At 38.9% G+C, this 20,000-nt stretch overlaps 1 protein-coding gene across 3 annotated transcripts in view; it reads left to right on the top strand.

Annotated features, from left to right (window-relative positions):
- si:dkey-165o8.1 overlaps positions 1 to 20,000 on the top strand; it is an 88,531-nt gene that overhangs the window by 64,956 nt on the left and 3,575 nt on the right. For 2 of the 3 annotated variants that reach the window (XM_087249706.1, XM_087249705.2), the window contains exons 1-8: positions 1,784 to 1,869; positions 2,092 to 2,203; positions 7,347 to 7,451; positions 7,765 to 7,849; positions 9,639 to 9,834; positions 10,317 to 12,090; positions 16,781 to 16,954; positions 19,249 to 19,422. In XM_087249706.1, the coding sequence (XP_087105832.1) occupies positions 2,160 to 2,203; positions 7,347 to 7,451; positions 7,765 to 7,849; positions 9,639 to 9,834; positions 10,317 to 12,090; positions 16,781 to 16,954; positions 19,249 to 19,422 (2,552 nt within the window). In that variant the 5' untranslated portion in view covers positions 1,784 to 1,869; positions 2,092 to 2,159. Of the gene's footprint in view, positions 1 to 1,783; positions 1,870 to 2,091; positions 2,204 to 7,346; positions 7,452 to 7,764; positions 7,850 to 9,638; positions 9,835 to 10,316; positions 12,091 to 16,780; positions 16,955 to 19,248; positions 19,423 to 20,000 lie in introns of those variants that run through there. The other variant, XM_088650857.1, reaches the window with a different exon arrangement.

Genomic DNA, 20,000 nt, shown 5'->3' with positions numbered 1-20,000 from the left:
ATATGGGATGTTACATTTGACACTTCTTATTTTAAACATGCTGTACTTTAAATGATTTTAATACATGACTTTTTATCTGTTAATGATTCTTGCAGATTTATAATGTATATATATATGTCTTTACATGTTTGATTGTACACATTTGTCTAACATTACTTAGGATATTCTAATGCAGTGTTTCTCCAGTAACTGTGGAGTCTTTGTGCTCATGGTAAGTTTGACATTGTACTTGGACAACCGCATTAGTAATTCAGAACTAAACAACATGTTTGACTTTCAGTATGTCGTGTACATCACTCCTGAGGTTGAGTTTGACTATTCTGAGGTGAGTATTTGCTCAACACTTTGTTAGCCAGTATAACAGAAGACTTTTTACCATTGTAGTAATAGTCTTTGCATTTTAAACAGGCTATATGACATGCATAAGGAGATGGTGGTGTGGGCTCCTGCTTGACAGCTCAGGGTAAATATTAAATCTTTTTATACATTTAAAGTGATGTCAGTTTGCACTTTGCAATTCATTTCTTTTTTTTTTTTCTCAAGGTCTGCTTAGGATTGAAAAAAGACCCAGAAAAGTGTAAAGCTTATCTGAGCCACCTGTACTCTCAATGCAAATATAGTAAGTTAGCAATAAAAAAAATAGAAAGGTTAAATATATATATATATTACATACACATGCACACACAGGCCACATTAGGTACGCCTCAGCTCAGCCGCAGCTCTGCAATTCTGCTCCAACCCCAATCAAACACCACAGCTGACGTACTAATTAAGGTGATCAAGATTCTATTGAACACCTCGATTATTTAGATCAGCTGTGTTTGATTAGGGTTGGAGCAAAACTGTGCAGAGCTGCGGCCCTCCGAGAATTGATTTTGACATTAATGGCTTACTAGTACCGAGTTGGACCCCCTATTGCCCTCAGAACTGCCTTAATCCTTCGTGGCGTAGATTCAAGAAGGTACTGGAAATATTCCTCAGAGATTTTTGGTTTATATTGACATGATAGCGTCAGACTTGTTGGCTGCGCATTCATGCAAATTTTCTATTCCACTATGTTTGTCACTGTGTGTGTGTGTAAGCATGCTTGTTAACTATTTATATACATTTACATTTAAAAGGTCTCAAACACAGATTTTCAATATGCAACTACCATTGTAGCAATAATCACTTTTTAAATTCAATTTAGCCACTAGATGGCAGCACAAGACCATTTATTGTGGATCGCTGCAATTGTAGGCTTGCTTTTCTCTCTTTCTTAAGTCAATGACATTGCAGTGAAGATCTCTCTGAATGCATCTTGACAGGGTACAATGTCATTACATTTCAAATCAAACTGAGTCCAAGTTTACAACCTAATTAGTTTACACATTATGTTTTCCCAGTCATTACATCCCAGCATGCTTGTGTTTTAGTGTCATCCTGAATGATGAGACTTAAATAGCAGAAGAGTCATAAAGGCTCTTAAACCCTGCCAATCAGCTTGTGTTTGTAATGATAAAAAATAATAATAATTTAATAAATAAATACATAATACTTTTATATTTACAAAATATGTATTCATGCACGCATGCATCATACACTTGATCTTTTTTTTTCCTTCACACCAGTATCATAAAGTAGAATGATCCACCTCAGCGATCAGCTTATTTATTATGTTAATCTCATTGGCCATCGCATTTGACTGAAAATAAAACCTTTGACCAATGAAACACCTTTTACCACGCCCCTGCCTGAACAAACCTTTGACCACTGAAAAACCTTTTACCCTGCCTTTAGCCATGTCTATTGCTCCAGACTGCAGTTACCCAATACCTCCGAGAGCTCAGATTGTGTTCCTGCTGCACAACAGCGTCTGTACTACTGCATGTGAGTTTAACACTTCTACATTATGATTTGTAAAAATGATGAAGGGGTTTATATGTGTATAAGCGTGTTTAAATGGCTGTCTGATCCTAAATATATCTGCTGTGAAATGACTGAAAGTCAGTTTGTCCTGTCGGGTCTGTTTGAGTGCGGTGTTGTTAGTGAAGTGAGCATTGATTGCTATAAAGTGTGCTGTTCTTCATCTCAGTATATTGTCATCTCCAGGTGATGGTCAGCGGCTGATTGTTTGCTGAAAGCTCTGCTAATGTCTGCATTGGTGTTTTAGCTGCAGTATGGCAGAGGAGCGAGTAAAGGACTCTCTCTCAGAGAAACACAGGTATTGACTCTGTTTTTACACCATTATTTCAACACTTTCTCTGAAGAACAAACACCAACAACAATGCACTTATTTGTGTTGCTATTGCCTGATCAAATGATGGACAAAGCTTCAGTTTACAGCTTCAGCAAATGTGTTTAGATCATTCTAGATTACAGACAGCTCGATCTGGGGTCATGTTTATCAAAGCTCAATGTGTGTCATGTGTCGGGTTTAAAGTCCAGAACAACATCAGAGAGTTAAAGCTGACCGCAGAACAGTTTCAGCTTGTGTTTATAGAGGAGAGAAAGAAGATCAACAGAACTTTAATTAGTACAAACGTGCATGTTAAACATGGTGTATAGTTCAGTGAAGGGGATTATTAAATAGTTTTGTCTCTCAGACTCAGAGATTATATAGATTCCTACAGATACACAATACTGTTTAGTGTTTTATATCTCCTCCTCTGGTTTCTGTGGTGAGTTTTTACTCAAGAGGTTACACAACAAGGTTTTAGAGTCGAATGTGTTTTCAGTGAAGCTGAGATTGTGCAGAATGAGAAAGCAGCGCATCACTCGTCTGTTTACCCATGATTATTGAGTAACAGACCTGATCAGACAGACCTTCAGTTGACTATAAGTTTGAGCTGAATAAACAAAACAAACTCATAACACTCTTAAAGGAGCCTCTGTGAATTAAAGTTTTCTTCTGCAGTAATACAGTCTTTTCTATTAAACTTGAATGGCTTTCAGCAACAGAATTATTTCTTCTTGATTTCTTATTCTTATTTAACAAACAAATGTTGTGTGTTTCTCTTCACTGTTCACCACTGACAGGTCAAATCTGCTCTCTCTCTCTCTCTCTCTCTCTCTCTCTCTCTCTCTCTCTCTCTCAGTGATCAAAAAAATCTTTATTGAAATAAACGGTATGTTCTTCGAATTACTAACACCTCTTCACTTACAGGTCATTTATACAACAAAGTATATACAAATATTAACAAGTACAGTTGACAAACAAACCTTTTCCGCTTCGTCACCATTAACCAATGAGTGAAGATTCATTTACCTTCAGATCGATTGATCAGGTTTAAGTGAAGCTCATCAATCATCACTAAAAAGCTCGCTATTTCACTAAACAAGAATACAGACCTTCACAGCTGTGTGCTATTTTGTTCTCGACGTAAACTCATATTTTTATAGATGTATTATGATGGTTGTCACTCATTTTTCAATCATTCCATCATTTACATTCAATCCATCTGGAACCTAACCTAAACTATTTCATTCAATACTGCAAACTGAGCAATAGAGAAAAAAATAAACACAGCAGCCAAAACTTCAAACCCAGACTACTCCACGTCAGGATATATTGCCAATAGTTCATTACAGTGTTTTCACAATTGGAGAGTAATTTATTCTGCATGAAGTGCCCTTTTATTTCTAACAAGTCATTATTTTATGTGCGTTTGTGTGTAAACATGAATCAGCGAGCGAGAACATGAAGTTGTTTCATACCGCAGAACTTTCGAGAAGCATTCAGCTGAAGTGAGCTGCTGGTCTTGTCGTTAGATATATATAGGGTGATACTGTTTATGTGTATGTCTCTCTCTCTCTCTCTCTCTCTCTCTCTGCTGTAGTGTTGCTGCAGCTGAGAGATTGAGACGCACCGGTCAAAGCTTGCGCGTAATGTATTGCAAAAACGAATACAATTAATATCGAAAGCGTAAGCAGAATCTTGGACATGTCCGTGGAAAAGATGTATTGTCACCCCAAATAATGACCTGGGTCAGTCTATTTAGTAAAAGACTTTTCATTTATGCGTGTCCTCACGCTCTTCTCAAAGCTACAACCAAAATCAGAACAGCAGTTCAGTGTCCAGCGCGTCTCTCTGGGTCTGCATGCAGAGCATGTGAGTCTTTAACAGAGTGTTCTCTGAACTAGACTGCCTAGGTAAAGTCTGTGTGGGAAGCACTGATGTTGAATTGGGTTTCACGCTGGACGTGCCACGATATGCCAAGACGTTTTCTATAAGGCTCAGGCGTTGTGTGGCTTCGCCGCCATTTGGTGCCTTGCGTTGCTTAGCAACATATACAAAACAATGTAAAGACCGCTTGACGTGAAGAAAATAAAGGAGTAGAGAGGTGCTGTAGTTGAGTCACTATAGATTTCCAGCGTAATACACCATAAGCTAGTGTGAAGAGCATGTTGTTTTACCGTGGCCCAGTGAATTAAGTAAGCAATCAAGCTTATTAGAAAAGAAAATCGCACATGTGCCACTAAATACATTTTCCAGTTCGCACACGTCTATATTTAGTCGCGAATGTGAGTGAAATGGTCGCACTGTCGAGCCCTGTATTAGAAGCAAATAAGGAGTGAGGACTGCTGAGAGTGTTATGGAATTTAATAACGCACGCTAGGGCTGCACGATTAATCGAAAAAAGATCACGATTCGACCCTACACACGATCTTAATTCAGCTTTTCCACGATTCAGCCAATTATATTTTTAACGTCAGGAGAGAAGCAGATGCAGTCGCACAAGTCCTCTCAGGAACATAAACACCTTCAAATGTTGTTAAAAGTGTCACATGCTGTATTTATAAGGTATAATTCACCCAGAAACGTCATTTCTGTCTTCATTTAATGATGTATTCACGACCGCAAAATCACACGTGAGCTGACCACGAGCTACTGAGCACGCCAATGACGGCTACTTTAGTGAACAGAAGCTGCATAGGCTGTGAATAACAGGTAATAAAGTTGTAAATAACGTTCAGTTTGTTGCACAGAGCGATCGTTTGAGAGCCATTGTGAAAGAATGATTTGCATGTGTGTGTGTGTGTTTTATCACAGTGATGGCAGCCATGAGCCGCACTCGGAAGTGAAACCTGTGCACACATCATTTAAATGATCATATCGCATTTACAGTTAAGATTACCACAAGCGTTTGATATGTTATTTTCTTTAATAGCTTACACAGAGTGTTGTGCATGAAAATAAATGTTTAAAGTGTCAGTATAGCTACTCTAGCTTATTTCAAGAGTTCACACTTAGCTCATGATTTATACATAGCTTGTTTGGCATGCTGTCCCGGGAGAGAGCCCTGAGCTCAAGGGATCCTCGAGCCCAGGGCTCCCCCCCGCTTTTGCAGGGTGACTGGAGATTGAGCTCAGGTCTATCTCAAACTCCCCCGCTGCTAAGGCCAAGGGGAACTTCCTGAGAGTAAGACGTTATTAAAAAGGTTTAGGCTTATTTTATCTATAATATAGAGCACATTTGGATGGTGGGAGGGAACCGGAGAACCCGGGGGAAACCCACGCCGACTCAGGAAGAACATGCAAACTCCACACAGAAATACCAGATGGCTCAGCGAGGACCCAACACCATTGGTATTCTTGCTGTGAGGCAACAGTGCTAGTCACTGGGCCACCGTGCCGCCCATTCTGGATAAAGGAGGAAGAAGTGGAGGAGGGGGGTTTCTTCCAGACGAAGATAGTTGTAGAAAGGAAATGAGGATATATATAGTGATTTGGGATCCTTTGATTGGAGGATCATAATTAGTTAATGTGGACCAGCTGGGTCAATCATAAGTACATGCTCCTCTCGAAGTTAGTTTAAAATTAAACTTCACATAATGTTGAATATAATGCAAGAAGAAATCTGATAATGACAAATGTCTGATTTCACCAGTGAAAACAAACGGTCTGATAATGCTGTCAATGACAAACGATAAGCACATGTCTCAAGCATAATAATTCAGCTTTATAATTATGAATAGTTGTATTCTGATGGCATCATTTTACTGTGAATTAACAAACAGGACATGTTGAAAGTCTGTTCAAGTCCACCATAATGACTGTAGAAACTTTAGCATTTTAAGCAGCAGTAGAGCTACTCATAATATTATTATTGTATATATTAGAGCTAGGCCTAATATTATTAGTGTTGTTTTACCATTTCGTCACTTTACAATTATAATGTTCTGTCTGACATTTGTCAAATTTGAGTTATTGACATATTCTTATTAAATGACAACTTATTGTTTACATTTGAAGACTTTTTATTTAAAAAGCAAACGTTACACACACACACTGTTTGCTGTATGGATTGCAAAAACTTTGAAGCTCAAAATCATTCAGAACACAGAGAGAACCGTATAAATCCTGGGTGATGATATGATTGAGAATTAACAATAATAATAGCCGACTCATATTAACCTTTATTTTACATCTAAAGAATAATGAGAAAGAATCGGGATCTTGATTTTAAACAAAAATAAATTGTGATTCACATTTTAGCCAGAATCGTGCAGCCCTGTGTGTGTGTGTGTGTGTGTGTGTGTGTGTGGGGGGGGGGGTGTGTGTGTGTGTTTTTTTTAACTGACAGCCGTGTGTGTGGATCTTGTGGGAAAATGTTGGAAACTTCTACATGACAGTAATAGTCTGATGGTGGTGTTTACTTCAGTAATGCCACTAATATCTGCAGACTCCACATGTCTTATTCCCATTACTGTTCAGTTCAATTATGACTTTAGTCAGATTAAGGTAATCAGAAATGGCTGTTTGGAGGTTATTTAGGCCTACAGTTCAAAATTCATGTTAAATTGAATAAACAGTAAACACAAGCACATCTTATTGATCATCCTTTATTTTCATCACCAATTATCACAGTAGAACAGTTTCTCCAGCAGTTTGTGATGCATTTTGGAAACAGGAGATGAGCCCCTGCTCTATAATGCGCCACCTGGCTCAAAGGCTTATTAATTGGGTAGCACACATATTCTGAATGCCTTCGGCAGAATTCAAATGAGCCATTTTAATCTAGATTAATTCAGAGATTGGGGATTTCCTCTGTCCTCCATGCGAGTGTTTATCAATAAATCTACAAGCTTGATAACTCCTGGAATCCTCTGCCTTCCTGAGACTGGCCAGGCCTGACAATTTAGAGTATCTGCCAGACACAAGTGCAGTGTGACACAAGTAATGCTCCGTTAACTCCACTGAACACTGAAACTGATCTAACACACATTCAGCTGCTATAGGAAAAGGCAATACAAGTGAAGAAAAATTGTATAGCCTATGAGTAATTAATCATTCATAATTCCCCTTATGAGCGAATTTTGCTACAAAGAGACTTATTTTTTCTTCTGGTATGTTTGTGTGTTCAGTGTGAGATCAGGATCATGTGTGTCCAGCTCTGTGTCTCTAAAGAGTGACCAGTCAAAAGATCATCCACCATACTTCAGAGAGGAAACACCATCATCTGCTGAAAGGTATTCAGTGTTGTACATTATTGCTCACACATGAGCTGTTTTAAACATATTAATCCAAATACATGCGCTATAGGGGAAATGAGTAAACTAAAATGGCCATAGTGTGCGTGTGTGTGTGTGTGTGTGCGTGTGTGTGTGTGTGTGTGTGTGTGCGCGTGTGCGTGTGTGTGCATGTGTAAATGAGAGCGTATGGGTGTTTCCCAGTGCTGGGTTGCAGCTGGAAGGGCAAAACATACGGAGGAATAGTTGGCAGTTCTTTCCGCTGTGGTGAGAGGTGTAAATGTATGATTACAGTAGATTTATCTGTTAACAGTGTTGAATATGAGTCTGCAGATCCAGGAGACGAGACTCACAGGAGACACAAGAGCTTCACAGACAATCTCCAGTCCATCTTCCAGGTGGGAAAAACTCATTTTGAGTCATAAAATCAGTGAAATAACCATGAAACACAGAAATATTTGTTCACAAGACTTTTGAGAACTGGATCTTGTATCCTTATAACCACACAACTAAAAATGTCTGCAAAATAGTCTTAATCTATGGAGGGTCATGCATTAAAATATATTTTCTCTCTTGTTTTCTTGTGATCATGACTTCATTTCTCATGATTTCCACTTAATTTTCTATTTCAGCAAATAGTTGTTTTCTAATTATAGCAACTTTTTCTGTCTCTGTTTCTATATGTATTAATTACTATTATTATTATTATTATTATTATTATTATTATTATTATTATTATTATTATTATTATTATTATTATTATTTTGTCTTTCTGGAATGACTTAATGTTTCTGCTTCTATTAGAATGTTGTCCCAGACATGCATGCCGTATCTTCGTATCACATTATCTGCAGGGATTGACTTTTGAAAGTAATAGTAAATCTCTTGCAGAAAGGACACATTAAAGCATAAGCAGATCTTCATCATTCTTCATCATCTCATTCATTCATGCAGCAGCTTATTTTGAGCCATACAGAACTGTGCTGTAAAATGTTGAGGGAATATTATTGTAAACAATGAGAGATAATATTATACATGATATATATTAATGCATGTACATTAGTCATGAGTAGGGTAGAGTGATGCATTCAATATTAGTGATAATATTGGAATAATTTAGTCAACCATGTCAAATTTTTAAATATCACCCATATTGAATATTTTAATATTACGCCCCCGTTAAGCGTTACCGTGTGCACTGGAGGCATGAGCTGAGGGAGGGTCTTATTTTACACATTTCTGAAATGCAGACTGGAGACGACAAACAGCACAGTAGAAGCAGACGGGAGGAGATGATGAATTAGTCCCCAATAGAAACACACTCTGTAATTTCAGGATGGTCACAAAACACTCTTAAAATACTCGTCATGTGATGAGCCGGCTGATGAGCTCAGAGTTCTGCTTTGCACTCTTTTCATACAGATTTCTAAAATAAAGAGCTTTTGTTCTGTAAATGAGTTTGCTCCTGAAGATTCAGCTGTTTTCTCTGACATGTTTGCCAGTCATGTTGGCAGAAGACACAGAGAGAGAAACGACTCCCTGTCAGTTTCACTCATTTTACAAGAACATATAGTTTAGTTGTAATCATAAATGTACACAGATAAAAATGATAATAACCTTTACTGTTCAGATCTGTGTTTGTCCCATCAGCATGATCAAAATTAGTATTTCAGCTCTTTTTATGGAAATTGACATCATATATCAGGTGTGCATTACTCTCTGATAAATCAACAGACAGTAGTGATATATAAAGGGGGTTTCACTGGATGCGCCACTCGGCACCACACAGCACAGCACCGCCACACAGATTTCTATTAGGGTCCCTATCTATGACTCAGCACCCTTATACATATTTCTGTTGCACCATCTGAATAGTTTTATTTTAAATAACATGTGAATGTGTGCATTCAGTGTGTGATACTTCCAGCTGTCATGTGTGTGCTGTGTCGCAGCACTGAGTGGGGCATCAAGTGTGTAATGTGCTCAAAACCTGCTTGGATGTACTTTAACTGTTTATCTGAAAATAACCTTTGAATGTTCATCAGCTAATCAGAATAAAGCATTTAACAGACTCAAAGTGTAATGTATTATATTGTATTTTCATTTATTGAGTATGTTGTGGATGTACAACTGTGTGCGAATGAATGTTTTGGTTAAATGTTGTTCTTCTCTTTTCTTCACTCACAGAATCTTGAGAGTAAAATTATCAGATTTCTGAAGAATGAACTGGAGAAATTTAAGAAAATCTTACAAGAAGAAAACAGAAAAGAGTTTATAAAGGAGTTTATTGAGAACAGAAGCATTATCACAGAAGCAGCTCTTGATCTCACACTCTTCTTCCTGAGAGAGATGAAGCAAGATCAAGCTGCTGATACTCTCCAGGGTAAGAGACTCATGGATAGACCCACACGAAACCTGCAAATTTCCACAGATGTTTAGTCCATCATCGAGTCTATTTATTTACTTTTTATTTTGTATTTAAATTTATATTCATTAGGTTATTTAATTAATTTCAGTAATATTGTTGACTGACATGAAAATGTTCTTATGATTTATTTACAGTGCAGTTTGTTGAGTCATGTTTTCTGTTCTTAAGTAGATCTGTTATATATGAGACTTGTGCTTTGCTTACCAATTAAGTTTATCTAATTGGATTTGTATTGTAAACATGAAATATTATTATTTTTCAAGTTAAAAAGTTTTTTATATATATTAAGTTTTTAGTTATGATTCTACACAATTCTCCTCAGAAATAGCAAAAAATGTCTGAAAGTTCAGTCTGGCCCTACTCATCTCAATCTGTCAGACTGACACTTACAAATAAGTCAAGACTAAATCTCTCTGTTTCTTTGCTCCTGTGTTTAGATGAGCTGTTCTTCATTAATCAGCTTAAATGTAGCCTGAAGAAGAAATATCAAAGTGTGTTTGAAGGAATTGCTCAGCAAGGAGACTCCACACTTCTGAATAAGATCTACACAGATCTCTATATCACTCAGGGTGCGAGTGAACAGCTCAACACTGAACATGAGATCAGACAGATTGAAGCTGCTTCCAGACGTCATCAGTCACTAGAGATACAGGTTGAATGCAAACATTTGTTTGAAGCAGCTGAACAAGACGAGCGGATCAGAACTGTCCTGACAAAAGGAGTTGCTGGCATCGGGAAATCAGTCTCTGTGCAAAAGTTTGTTCTGGATTGGGCTGAAGGGAAAGAAAATCAAGACATCAGCTTCATATTTCCTCTTCCATTCAGAGAGATGAACTTAAAGGAGAAAGAAAGACAAAGTTTAAAAGACCTCATAACTCAGTTTTTCCCAGAGACTAAAGGACTGAACCTTACAAGAAGCACACGATTCAAAGTCCTGTTCATCCTTGATGGATTGGATGAATGTCGTCTTCCTCTGAACTTTGCTGGTAACGAGACGTGTGGTGATGTATCTTCAGCAGTCTCTCTGGATGTTCTCCTGACGAACCTCATCATGGGAAATCTGCTTCCTTCTGCTCTCATCTGGATCACCAGCAGACCAGCAGCTGCCAGTAAGATTCCTGCTGACTGTATCGACCGGCTGACAGAGATACGAGGATTCAATGATGCCCAAAAGGAGGAGTACTTCAGAAAGAGACTCACAGATCAGAATCAGGCCAGAGAAATCATTGATCACATTAAACAGTCAAAGAGTCTCTTTATTATGTGCCACATCCCAGTCTTCTGCTGGATTTCAGCCACTGTTCTCCAGAACATACTGAGACTGAAACACAGGGCTCATGCTGAAACACTGCAGGAATCTCCCAAGACTCTGACACAGATGTACACACACTTTCTCCGCTTTCAGATCCAGCAGAGCAGAAGAAAGTATGATGGAGAAAACACAGCAGATGTCTCCTGGGATCCAAACCTCATCCTTTCACTGGGGAAACTGGCCTTCCAGCAGCTGGACAGAAACAATGTGATCTTCTATGAGAGCGATCTGAAAGACTGTGGCATTGACGTCTATAAGGCATCGGTGTACTCAGGCATGTGTACCCAGATCTTTAAGGAGGAGACGGGAATCATTCTTGGTACCATGTACTGCTTTCTTCACTTGAGCATTCAGGAGTTCATTGCAGCCCTTTATCAACATCTGGACATCGACAAGAAGCGTGGATGGTTTTTAATACAGATAAGCAAAAATAAAAGCATGATTGATTTGCTGAAGACAGCAGTAGACAAGGCTCTGGAAAGTGAGAATGGGCATCTGGACCTTTATCTTCGCTTCCTTCTCGGTCTGTCACTCCAGTCCAATCGACAACTCTTACGAGGCCTGTTGACACAGCAGGATGACAGAGACCAGAGCAAAGAGGAAATAATTGCCTACATCAAGCAGAAACTTGAAGGGAATCTGTCTCCAGAGAGATCCATCAATCTGTTCTACTGTCTGAATGAACTGAACGACCAAACTCTGCTGAAAGAGATTCAGTCTCACCTCAGTAGTGGAAGTCTGTCATCTGCTCGCCTTTCACCTGCCCAGTGGTCTGCTCTGGTCTTTGTGTTGTTGACCTCAGAGGAGGAGCTGGAGGAGTTTGAGCTTCAGAAATTCCAGAGATCAGACGAGTGTCTCATCAGACTATCAGCAGTCATCAAAACCTCCAAAAGAGCTCTGTAAGTCAACGTCCTTCTTTTTTTTCATCTAAGAATTAGACATTTCCTGAATTTAAATAATACAGTATATTATGTTAATGGTCATGAGATTTAGATCATTACCGAGAGGACAAGATTTTGGATACAAGCAGCCAAAATGAGTTTGCTTCGCAGGGTTGCAGGGCGCACCCTTATAGACAGGGTCTGGAGCTCTGCCATATGGGAGGAGCTCAGAGTAGAGCCACTGCACCTCCACATCGACAATTCAATTCATCATTATTTCTATATCACTTATAATGTAGATTGCGTCAAAGCAGCTTCACATAGAAGATCATAGTAAATGTAAACAGTGTCGGTTCAGTTTTGTGTTGATGTTCAGTTTAGTTCAGTTCAGTGTGGTTTACTTTTCACTGCTGAGAGTTCAAACACTGAACAGCAGAAGTCAGCTGAGTTGGCTCGGGCATCTGTCCCACCGGGAGGAGGCCTCGGCGAAGACCCAGGACACGCTGGAGGGACTATGTCTCTCAGCTTGCCTGGGAATGCCTCAGGATCCACCCGGAGGAGCTGGTGCAAGTGTTTAGGGAGAGGGAAGTCTGGGGTTCTCTCCTAAGACTGCTGCCCCTGCGACCCGGCCATGGATAAGCGGATGAAAATAAGAAATGACATGACATCATGTTAATGAACATGAACAATATTGATATCAACTAAACTGCTAAATACATTAATAATTGTTCATTATGTAATGTTTTAGTGCTTTTAAAATAACATTCAGATTCAGGTTTTGGCAGTGGTTGTGTAAGGGATAGTTTACCCAAAAAGTGAATTTACTAATTCTTACTAATCCTTTCTAAAACTTTGTTTTCTTCTGTTGAACATAAAAGAAGATAATTTGAAGAAAGCTGAAACCTGTAACCATTGACTTACACACCAGTTGTTTTTCCTACCATGTAGGTCAATAGCTAATAGTGTTTGGTGTTAGTGAGGCCAGCAGGGGGCGCACATCCTGTGGTCTGCATGAGTCCTAATGCCTTAGTGAAAGTGAAGGGGACACTACACTGTCAGTTGGCGCCGTCTTTCTGATTAGACATTAAACTGTGGTCCTGACTTTGTGTGGTCTTTAAAAATCCCATGGCACTTCTCATAAAGAGAAGGGGTGTAACCCCAGTGTCCTGGCCAAAGTCCCCTGCTTCTAACAGCAACCTAGTTTTCCCATGTGGTCTCCCAGCCAGGTACTGGCCAGGCTCAGCCCTGCATAGCTTCAGGGAGTAACCGGTCTTGGGCTGCAGGGTAATATGGCTGTTATCGTCTAAATTTTACACAAGTCAGCTATAAAATGACACAGCACCTTTAGGGCCCTATCATACACCCGGCGCAGTGTGGCACAAGACCCGGCGCAATAGTCTTTTGGTAGTTTCAGCTTGTTTTGAGGCGTTGCGCTACGCTGTTTAAATAGCAAATGCATTAGCGCTCATTTGTGCGCCCATAGGCGTTCTGGTCTAAAAAGGAAGGTGTTCTGAGGCCTTTTTTATTTTGAGAAACTATAATAGATTTTTCATTAGACCAAAACTAACCCGGTCTAAACTCCGGCGCAGAGTTGCACCTCGCTTACACACTGCTTAATACGCACAAGAGAGCAATAGGCAAATATCTTTACATATGAAAACATTAAATATTAAGGATATATATAGGATATAATAAGAATAGATATAGAATATAAATATAAAGGATTAAAATATTACAAAACATATTATTTTCTAGCCTACAGAAATATGAAAAATCACTGCTTTTATGTCTTCTTCATCTCGGGAGGCTTTTTCAGTTCATTCATAACAATCTGCTTTTGTATGATGTTATTATTATTAGCAGCATTATTTATTATATCCATATTTATATTTGTTTTATTAAAAACAAGCTTAGATTTGCCCACCTGTCAGGTTTTAGATCATATGGGGCGTGGCAGGTGTATTTGGAAATAACTCAGTATTTTGACCACTCTTGGTCATTGTTGTTCATTTATTCGTTTGCTGGAAATTAGAACTGAATTTAGAAATAGTTTTGAAACAAATCGTTGGGCTTAACAAACGAAATTAATTGTTTATAGGCTAATTGATGTCTGTGTGTAAAGGTTTCCCTATCCAAGAGCAAATGTGAAAGTAGTTCCATTATCTCTCATTCTCACGCAGTAGATGCTCTGTTTAACAGTTTTCTGTTAAAAAAACTGTTATCTGTGAACTGTTTGCTTGTAAAATTTCTTATTTTTTCCACTTAGACTTACTTTGTGTCCTGTAAATAGCGAATGCGCTCTTGGCATGACGCAGCTGGCTCTTAAAGGAAGATGAGACTCTAATTGGTTTATTCTCAAAACACATCTATAACTCATTAAGAAAATAAACTCTTTTTAACCCATGTGCCTTGGTGCAAAGCGCATTTTCCCGTCCGTAAATTAGCAAAAATGCGTTCTGACACGCCCTGAAAGCGTTTGCGCCCTGCGTTTTGTGCTCTGCGCATGGACCGTCAAAATAGAGCCCTTAAAGTCCTTTCTGGCCTGGAGTGGAATGATCACACTGATGTTTTCTCCATTCTGTCTATTTTGACTCATATCTATGCTGATAATTATCAGGTAACAATGACTCAGACACACACTCATACACTATGGTCAGTTTTGTTAACTCAGTTCACCTATACCAAATGTCTTCACACTGTGGGGAAAACTGGAGCTGGGACTCAAACCAGCAACCTTCTTGTTGTTAGGCGAAAGTGCATACTAATGAACCGCCATGCAACCCTCTTCTTTATTATATCTTCTTCTAATTGTGCAGGCAGGCAAAACAAATGCAAGAGGTGGATCTAGGTTCAGTTCTAATGTTAAATAAAATCCATACACAAAGAAAATGCCAGAGCTGAAGAGCAGAAAACACAAGCAAGAGAAACACACACACATACAGCAAAGGCACATTACACCTGTACTGGTTTCTCTACACTGGCTGTCGATCCAGTTTAGAATTCAGTACAAAGTACTGCTGTATGTTTGTAAATCCCTCCATGGCCTCTGAGTATATTTCTGAGGTAATTAATATACACTAACCCGTGAGATCTTTCACACTAAGGATCGACTCTATTTGCAAGTTCCACGACCACTCGTGATATGTGTGGAGGTGATAGAGTTTTTTTCAGTAGCAGCTTCAAGACTCTGGCTCGATCTTTCACTCTCCTTAAGAACTTCTCCAACTCTTGAGTGTTTTCAGAGGTCACTGAAACACTTATTTTCTTCAGCTTTTACTCGTGTGTTGTGAGTTGATGTATTTGGTTTCTTGTATGTTTGCTTGTATTCTGTGTTTTATGTACAGCACTTTGGTAGCCATTGTGGTTGGTTGAAAGTGCTCTAGAAATAAATTGAGTTGAGTTGATCAGGATAAAAAGCAGGAGCACAGAGCTATAGTGGAGCTGGTGAAACCCTCCATGATGATGCGAGCCCACCTTTCTGGAGGTTTCAAACATCTCAAGACTGCCTGGATATCCTTAAAGTGGGGTCTAGAGTGTGTTTTTAAGGCTTGGTTATGTTGATAGAATGCAATGCGATGTGTGCTCATGCTTCATTTGTAGAAATTCAGCTTACTTTTCATATATCTGACTTTGACTATATACAGCTACTCATCTAACATGAAGAACAATGTCATATGTCCTAGTTCCTCTAAAAAGGCCCGTCCTCAAGAGGCTTTGATTGGTCAGCTAATGTATTGTGCTGTGATTTGCAGATCGGCTCCACGTCACCAGGAAAAGTGTCACGGCTCTACAAGCATGCACTTTTGCGCTGTGTAAATCCTATCAGTCAGAGTAGCTGTTAGCCGTATCAGTGTGAGTCTGAATCAGACAGAAAATGACACAGAGGACACAGCTGAAGCTCACGCCTGCTCTCTAAAATATCATCTGACAAGAGTCTTTCACATATATTCAGAATAAGCGTGTGAGAGTCATATGAAACATACTCATATCTTTAGAGTGTTAGTTATCTGAGATGTAGAATGCAGGGAAAGCGTCCGCATAGAGAGACACTGCATTTTTTGCACTGAATTTGCACAGAATTGTTAGCAGTGCCAAACAGCATTTCCCATTGTTGACATCCTTGTTTATGTCCTCGCTACAACATACCGTTAGCACTAGAAACTGTGTCTGATGTACTAGAGAAGATTGAAACTGCTGTACTAGAGTCAACTGAAACGGTGGACATGGCTGGATAAGGCTGAGGAGCTGCAGGCAAGATTACAGAGCAGACAGTCCTGATCACTGACATGGAGGAATCTTTAGAAACAAAAACACACAAACAGCAAACAACATTGAATATATTTATATATCTTCTATATTTCTGTCACATATGCATCTGTTTCACTTTAGTCTGAAAAGTGCTTTGAGATGCAACTTTTAAAGATGCTACAGAAGATTATTGTCATTAGTTTGTTCATTAAAATAATAATAAATAAAACAATTTTAAAAAATCCTGTTTTGCAGTGTTAGGTGTTACATAAAGAGTTGGGCTAATGGAACATCTGAGGGAAGCCATTTGTGTTTTATCGACATTAATACTATTTAAAGCTAAAATCAGCAGATGTGCTCACGAACTAGTGAAGTTAAACCAGTCACTACAGTCAGACGTGCTTCAGAATATTAAACACACCAGATTAACACATACATATTGTGTTTGTCCTCTACACAGGCTACAGTTCTGTAATCTCACTGTTCAGTGCTGTGAGAGTTTGTCTTCAGCTCTACAATCCTCAAACTGTGTGCTGAGAGAGCTGGACCTGAGTAACAATGACCTGCAGGATTCAGGAGTGAAGCTTCTCTCTGATGGACTGAAGAGTCAACACTGTAAACTGGACACACTGAGGTAAATGATTCTCCACTCTACAATAACTACAGTCAGACAGTTTCATATTAGAGCTCTTCATGCTTGAACATGTTAACCCTGGGCGATACTAAACCCCAGATAACAGGAATTATGGTTTATCAGTGATTGTGTTTCACACTGCTCATACTATACCTGTAGTTAACCCTCAGGGGTCTGAGGTGATTTTGGGGTCCCTGAGATGTTTTGACATGCCCTGACATCTGTGCTTATTTCAGCTACTTATTACACAGAACTGGCCAACATGTGTTTTATTAGTGTTCAGCACAAACTGAGCTACAATAATATGTGAGAAATATTGATGTACATGCTGGTGTTTTTTAGAAAACAAATATTATGTGTGGTTAGTAGGTTTTAGAGGGAAAAAACAGACTGAATGTGCCTGAACAAGAGTTTAGAGTAAGCAGTCTTGTAGACTAGAATATTTACTGCACAATTATGTGAAATTATTCTGTTCTCTCATTCAGAGAAAACATTACAATGATCTACATTTTGTTAAGTTTGTTTTGGGTGATCTTAGCTGTATGTGTGAGTGACAATGCTCATGAATAATTCACACCTGAGAGACAACAGACACTCCCCCACTCACCCATCAAGGGCAGTGTGCAGCAATGTCCATCTGCAGAAGCTAGCCCAAACTCAATGCTTGTTGTGTTACTGCTGTGTGACCATGTAAACACTCTGGGTGAACAATATACAGTGCTCAGCATATATAAGTACAGCCCTCACTAATCTCTCTTTTACATTCATATTTTAATAGGAAGCTCTACAGTATTATATTTGTGCATATACAATAGATTAGCCAAATCTGGAGCTAATCTAACAAAATAACTCATGATAACGTCCAAAAACTAGCACACTTAAATTTATGTGTTATAGAAAAATATTAAATACAAAATTAAACAGAGGAAAAATCAAGAGAAGCAAAACAATGGATTTATTTATTTTTTTTTTTTTTTGTATTTTTGTATTTTTTTTCTCAATATTTAGCCTGAATTTAATTGTATTATCTTTCAATTTCTGAATATGTTTGGGGACTAAAATACGATTGTCATGAATAAATCAGTTTAATAAATGTGTTCTGTTTAAATGCAGCAGAATACACTGCCTATATTGACTGAGAAATGGAGGAAAGTCTTGGTTTTCAGAATGGGCTGTCCTCCATTATGCTGAGCGCTGTATGAGACTTATACAGCCGCACATATAATATATATTTGAAATGGTGTAAAACGTGTTCGCCAAACTCTCTTGTGCATTAATCCAGCATTTAATAATCATTTCTGAATGAGTCTGAGACACTGAAGTAGAGGAATGACAAACGCTTTAAACACAAGAATAAATCAGATTTAAAGATGAAAAACAATTACTGTAAATCTAAATCATATTTGAAGAGCTTTAATATAGATTTCACTAATAGTTGCAGTCTCAGTTCACTGTTTGAAAACTTTACCAGGTTGTGTCTGTCTGTGGGTGTCAACATTCAACATTTCTGTGTGAAAGTGAAGCGCAGCGAGAACACAATAAACATTATAGCAGTGTTAATCCTGTTTCAGAGCAGAACAGTGGATCTGGAGGTGTGAAAGCAGCAGAGTTAAACGCTAAAGTCAAGCTGTTTTGTGTCCTGCTGAAGGTTTGAGCTGCTCTCATATTTGTGCAGTTTCAGTCTCTTGAAAACAAATAAAAGTCTCATGATAAAGTGTGTGAAATAATCCTGATTACTCGCTCATCTAAAACAATATCTGCTAAAGGCTGAATGTGAAGGAGAGTCAGCAGTCATGAATATTGATCAGCTGTTTCTCTCCTGACAGAATAAAAGTCCCCTAATGGAGCATCAGTGTGAATGTGACTGTGGGTCAGGTGATGAACACATGAAGAGAGCGGCTTTGTGTTTGTCTGAGCTCATTTTGTTTTAGTCCACAACAGAATCACAATATAAATGATGAAATCAGCTCATTTCCTGTTGTGTTTTATACATGACTTTAAGATGATCTTCTGAGCTCAAGTGTGTCTTCTTCCTCCTCACAGCAGACTTTACAGCTTGATGTGGTGTATTATGAACAATGTCTTTGCTCTGTACACTTCTACAGATGATGTCGAGTCCTTGTTGAGTGTGTGAGTGTGTGTGTGTGCTGATGTGATCAATAAGGAGAGCTGATCAGGATGTGTGTGTTCATCACTGCTGTTGACATGAGCAGAAACAGCAGTCAGCATCTTCACAACACAAAGAGATGTGTGATTGTCCAACTGTGTGATGTGGACTATTGCTGTGTTTGTAGATTGTCTGGCTGTATGGTGACAGAGGAAGGCTGTGGTTTTCTGTCTTCAGCTCTGACTTCAAACCCCTCACACCTGAGAGAGCTGGATCTGAGCTACAATCATCCAGGAGATTCAGGAGTCAAGCTGCTCTCTGAACAACTGGAGGATCCAAACTACACACTGGACAAACTCAAGTATGTGGAGCAGCACTGGCCTTGTGCTTTTACACTGAATGGCTTTAAAAAGACACTAGAAAGCTCTTTTGTGATCAGCTTCAGTTTTCTGTGAGGGTTATGGGGTGAGGACAGACAGAAGATACAGCTTGTAGAGTATTCCAGTCATGTCTATGAAGAGCAAATCATTGAGTGTGCAATGATTCTACTCTGTAAGTGTTGGAGTGTATTGGCTCAGTTACAGTGACATTAAGCGGGACACACTGTACAGTTTCAGCATTTGAGCTGAGCAGAGAAACTTCTTCCTCCATTTCTGCTGAAGAATCCTACAATATCAGGTCAGGAATAGGGTTGGGGATTGAAGATGGATTCAGATTCTGGAATCAGACACTTGGATTAATGTTCAGACTCTTGTTCTAAAATCAACATCTGGATTCCTCTTCTCTGTGCACACATGTGTATTTTTCACTTGCTAATCTGTCAGGAACTTGGGCGCTGGCGAGCAGCTTTAATAATCTGAACATAGTTTAGAGATGGACTGCAACATGTGCTCAAAGGCTGCATGTGCTGAAGAACGATGGCAAAGCTAAGTGTGATCA

Source organism: Danio rerio, chromosome 4 (genome assembly GCF_052040795.2).
Source record: "Danio rerio strain M-AB ecotype USA chromosome 4, GRCz13ab, whole genome shotgun sequence".
NCBI lineage: Eukaryota > Metazoa > Chordata > Actinopteri > Cypriniformes > Danionidae > Danio > Danio rerio.
This window is presented reverse-complemented; position numbering and strand designations above follow the sequence as displayed.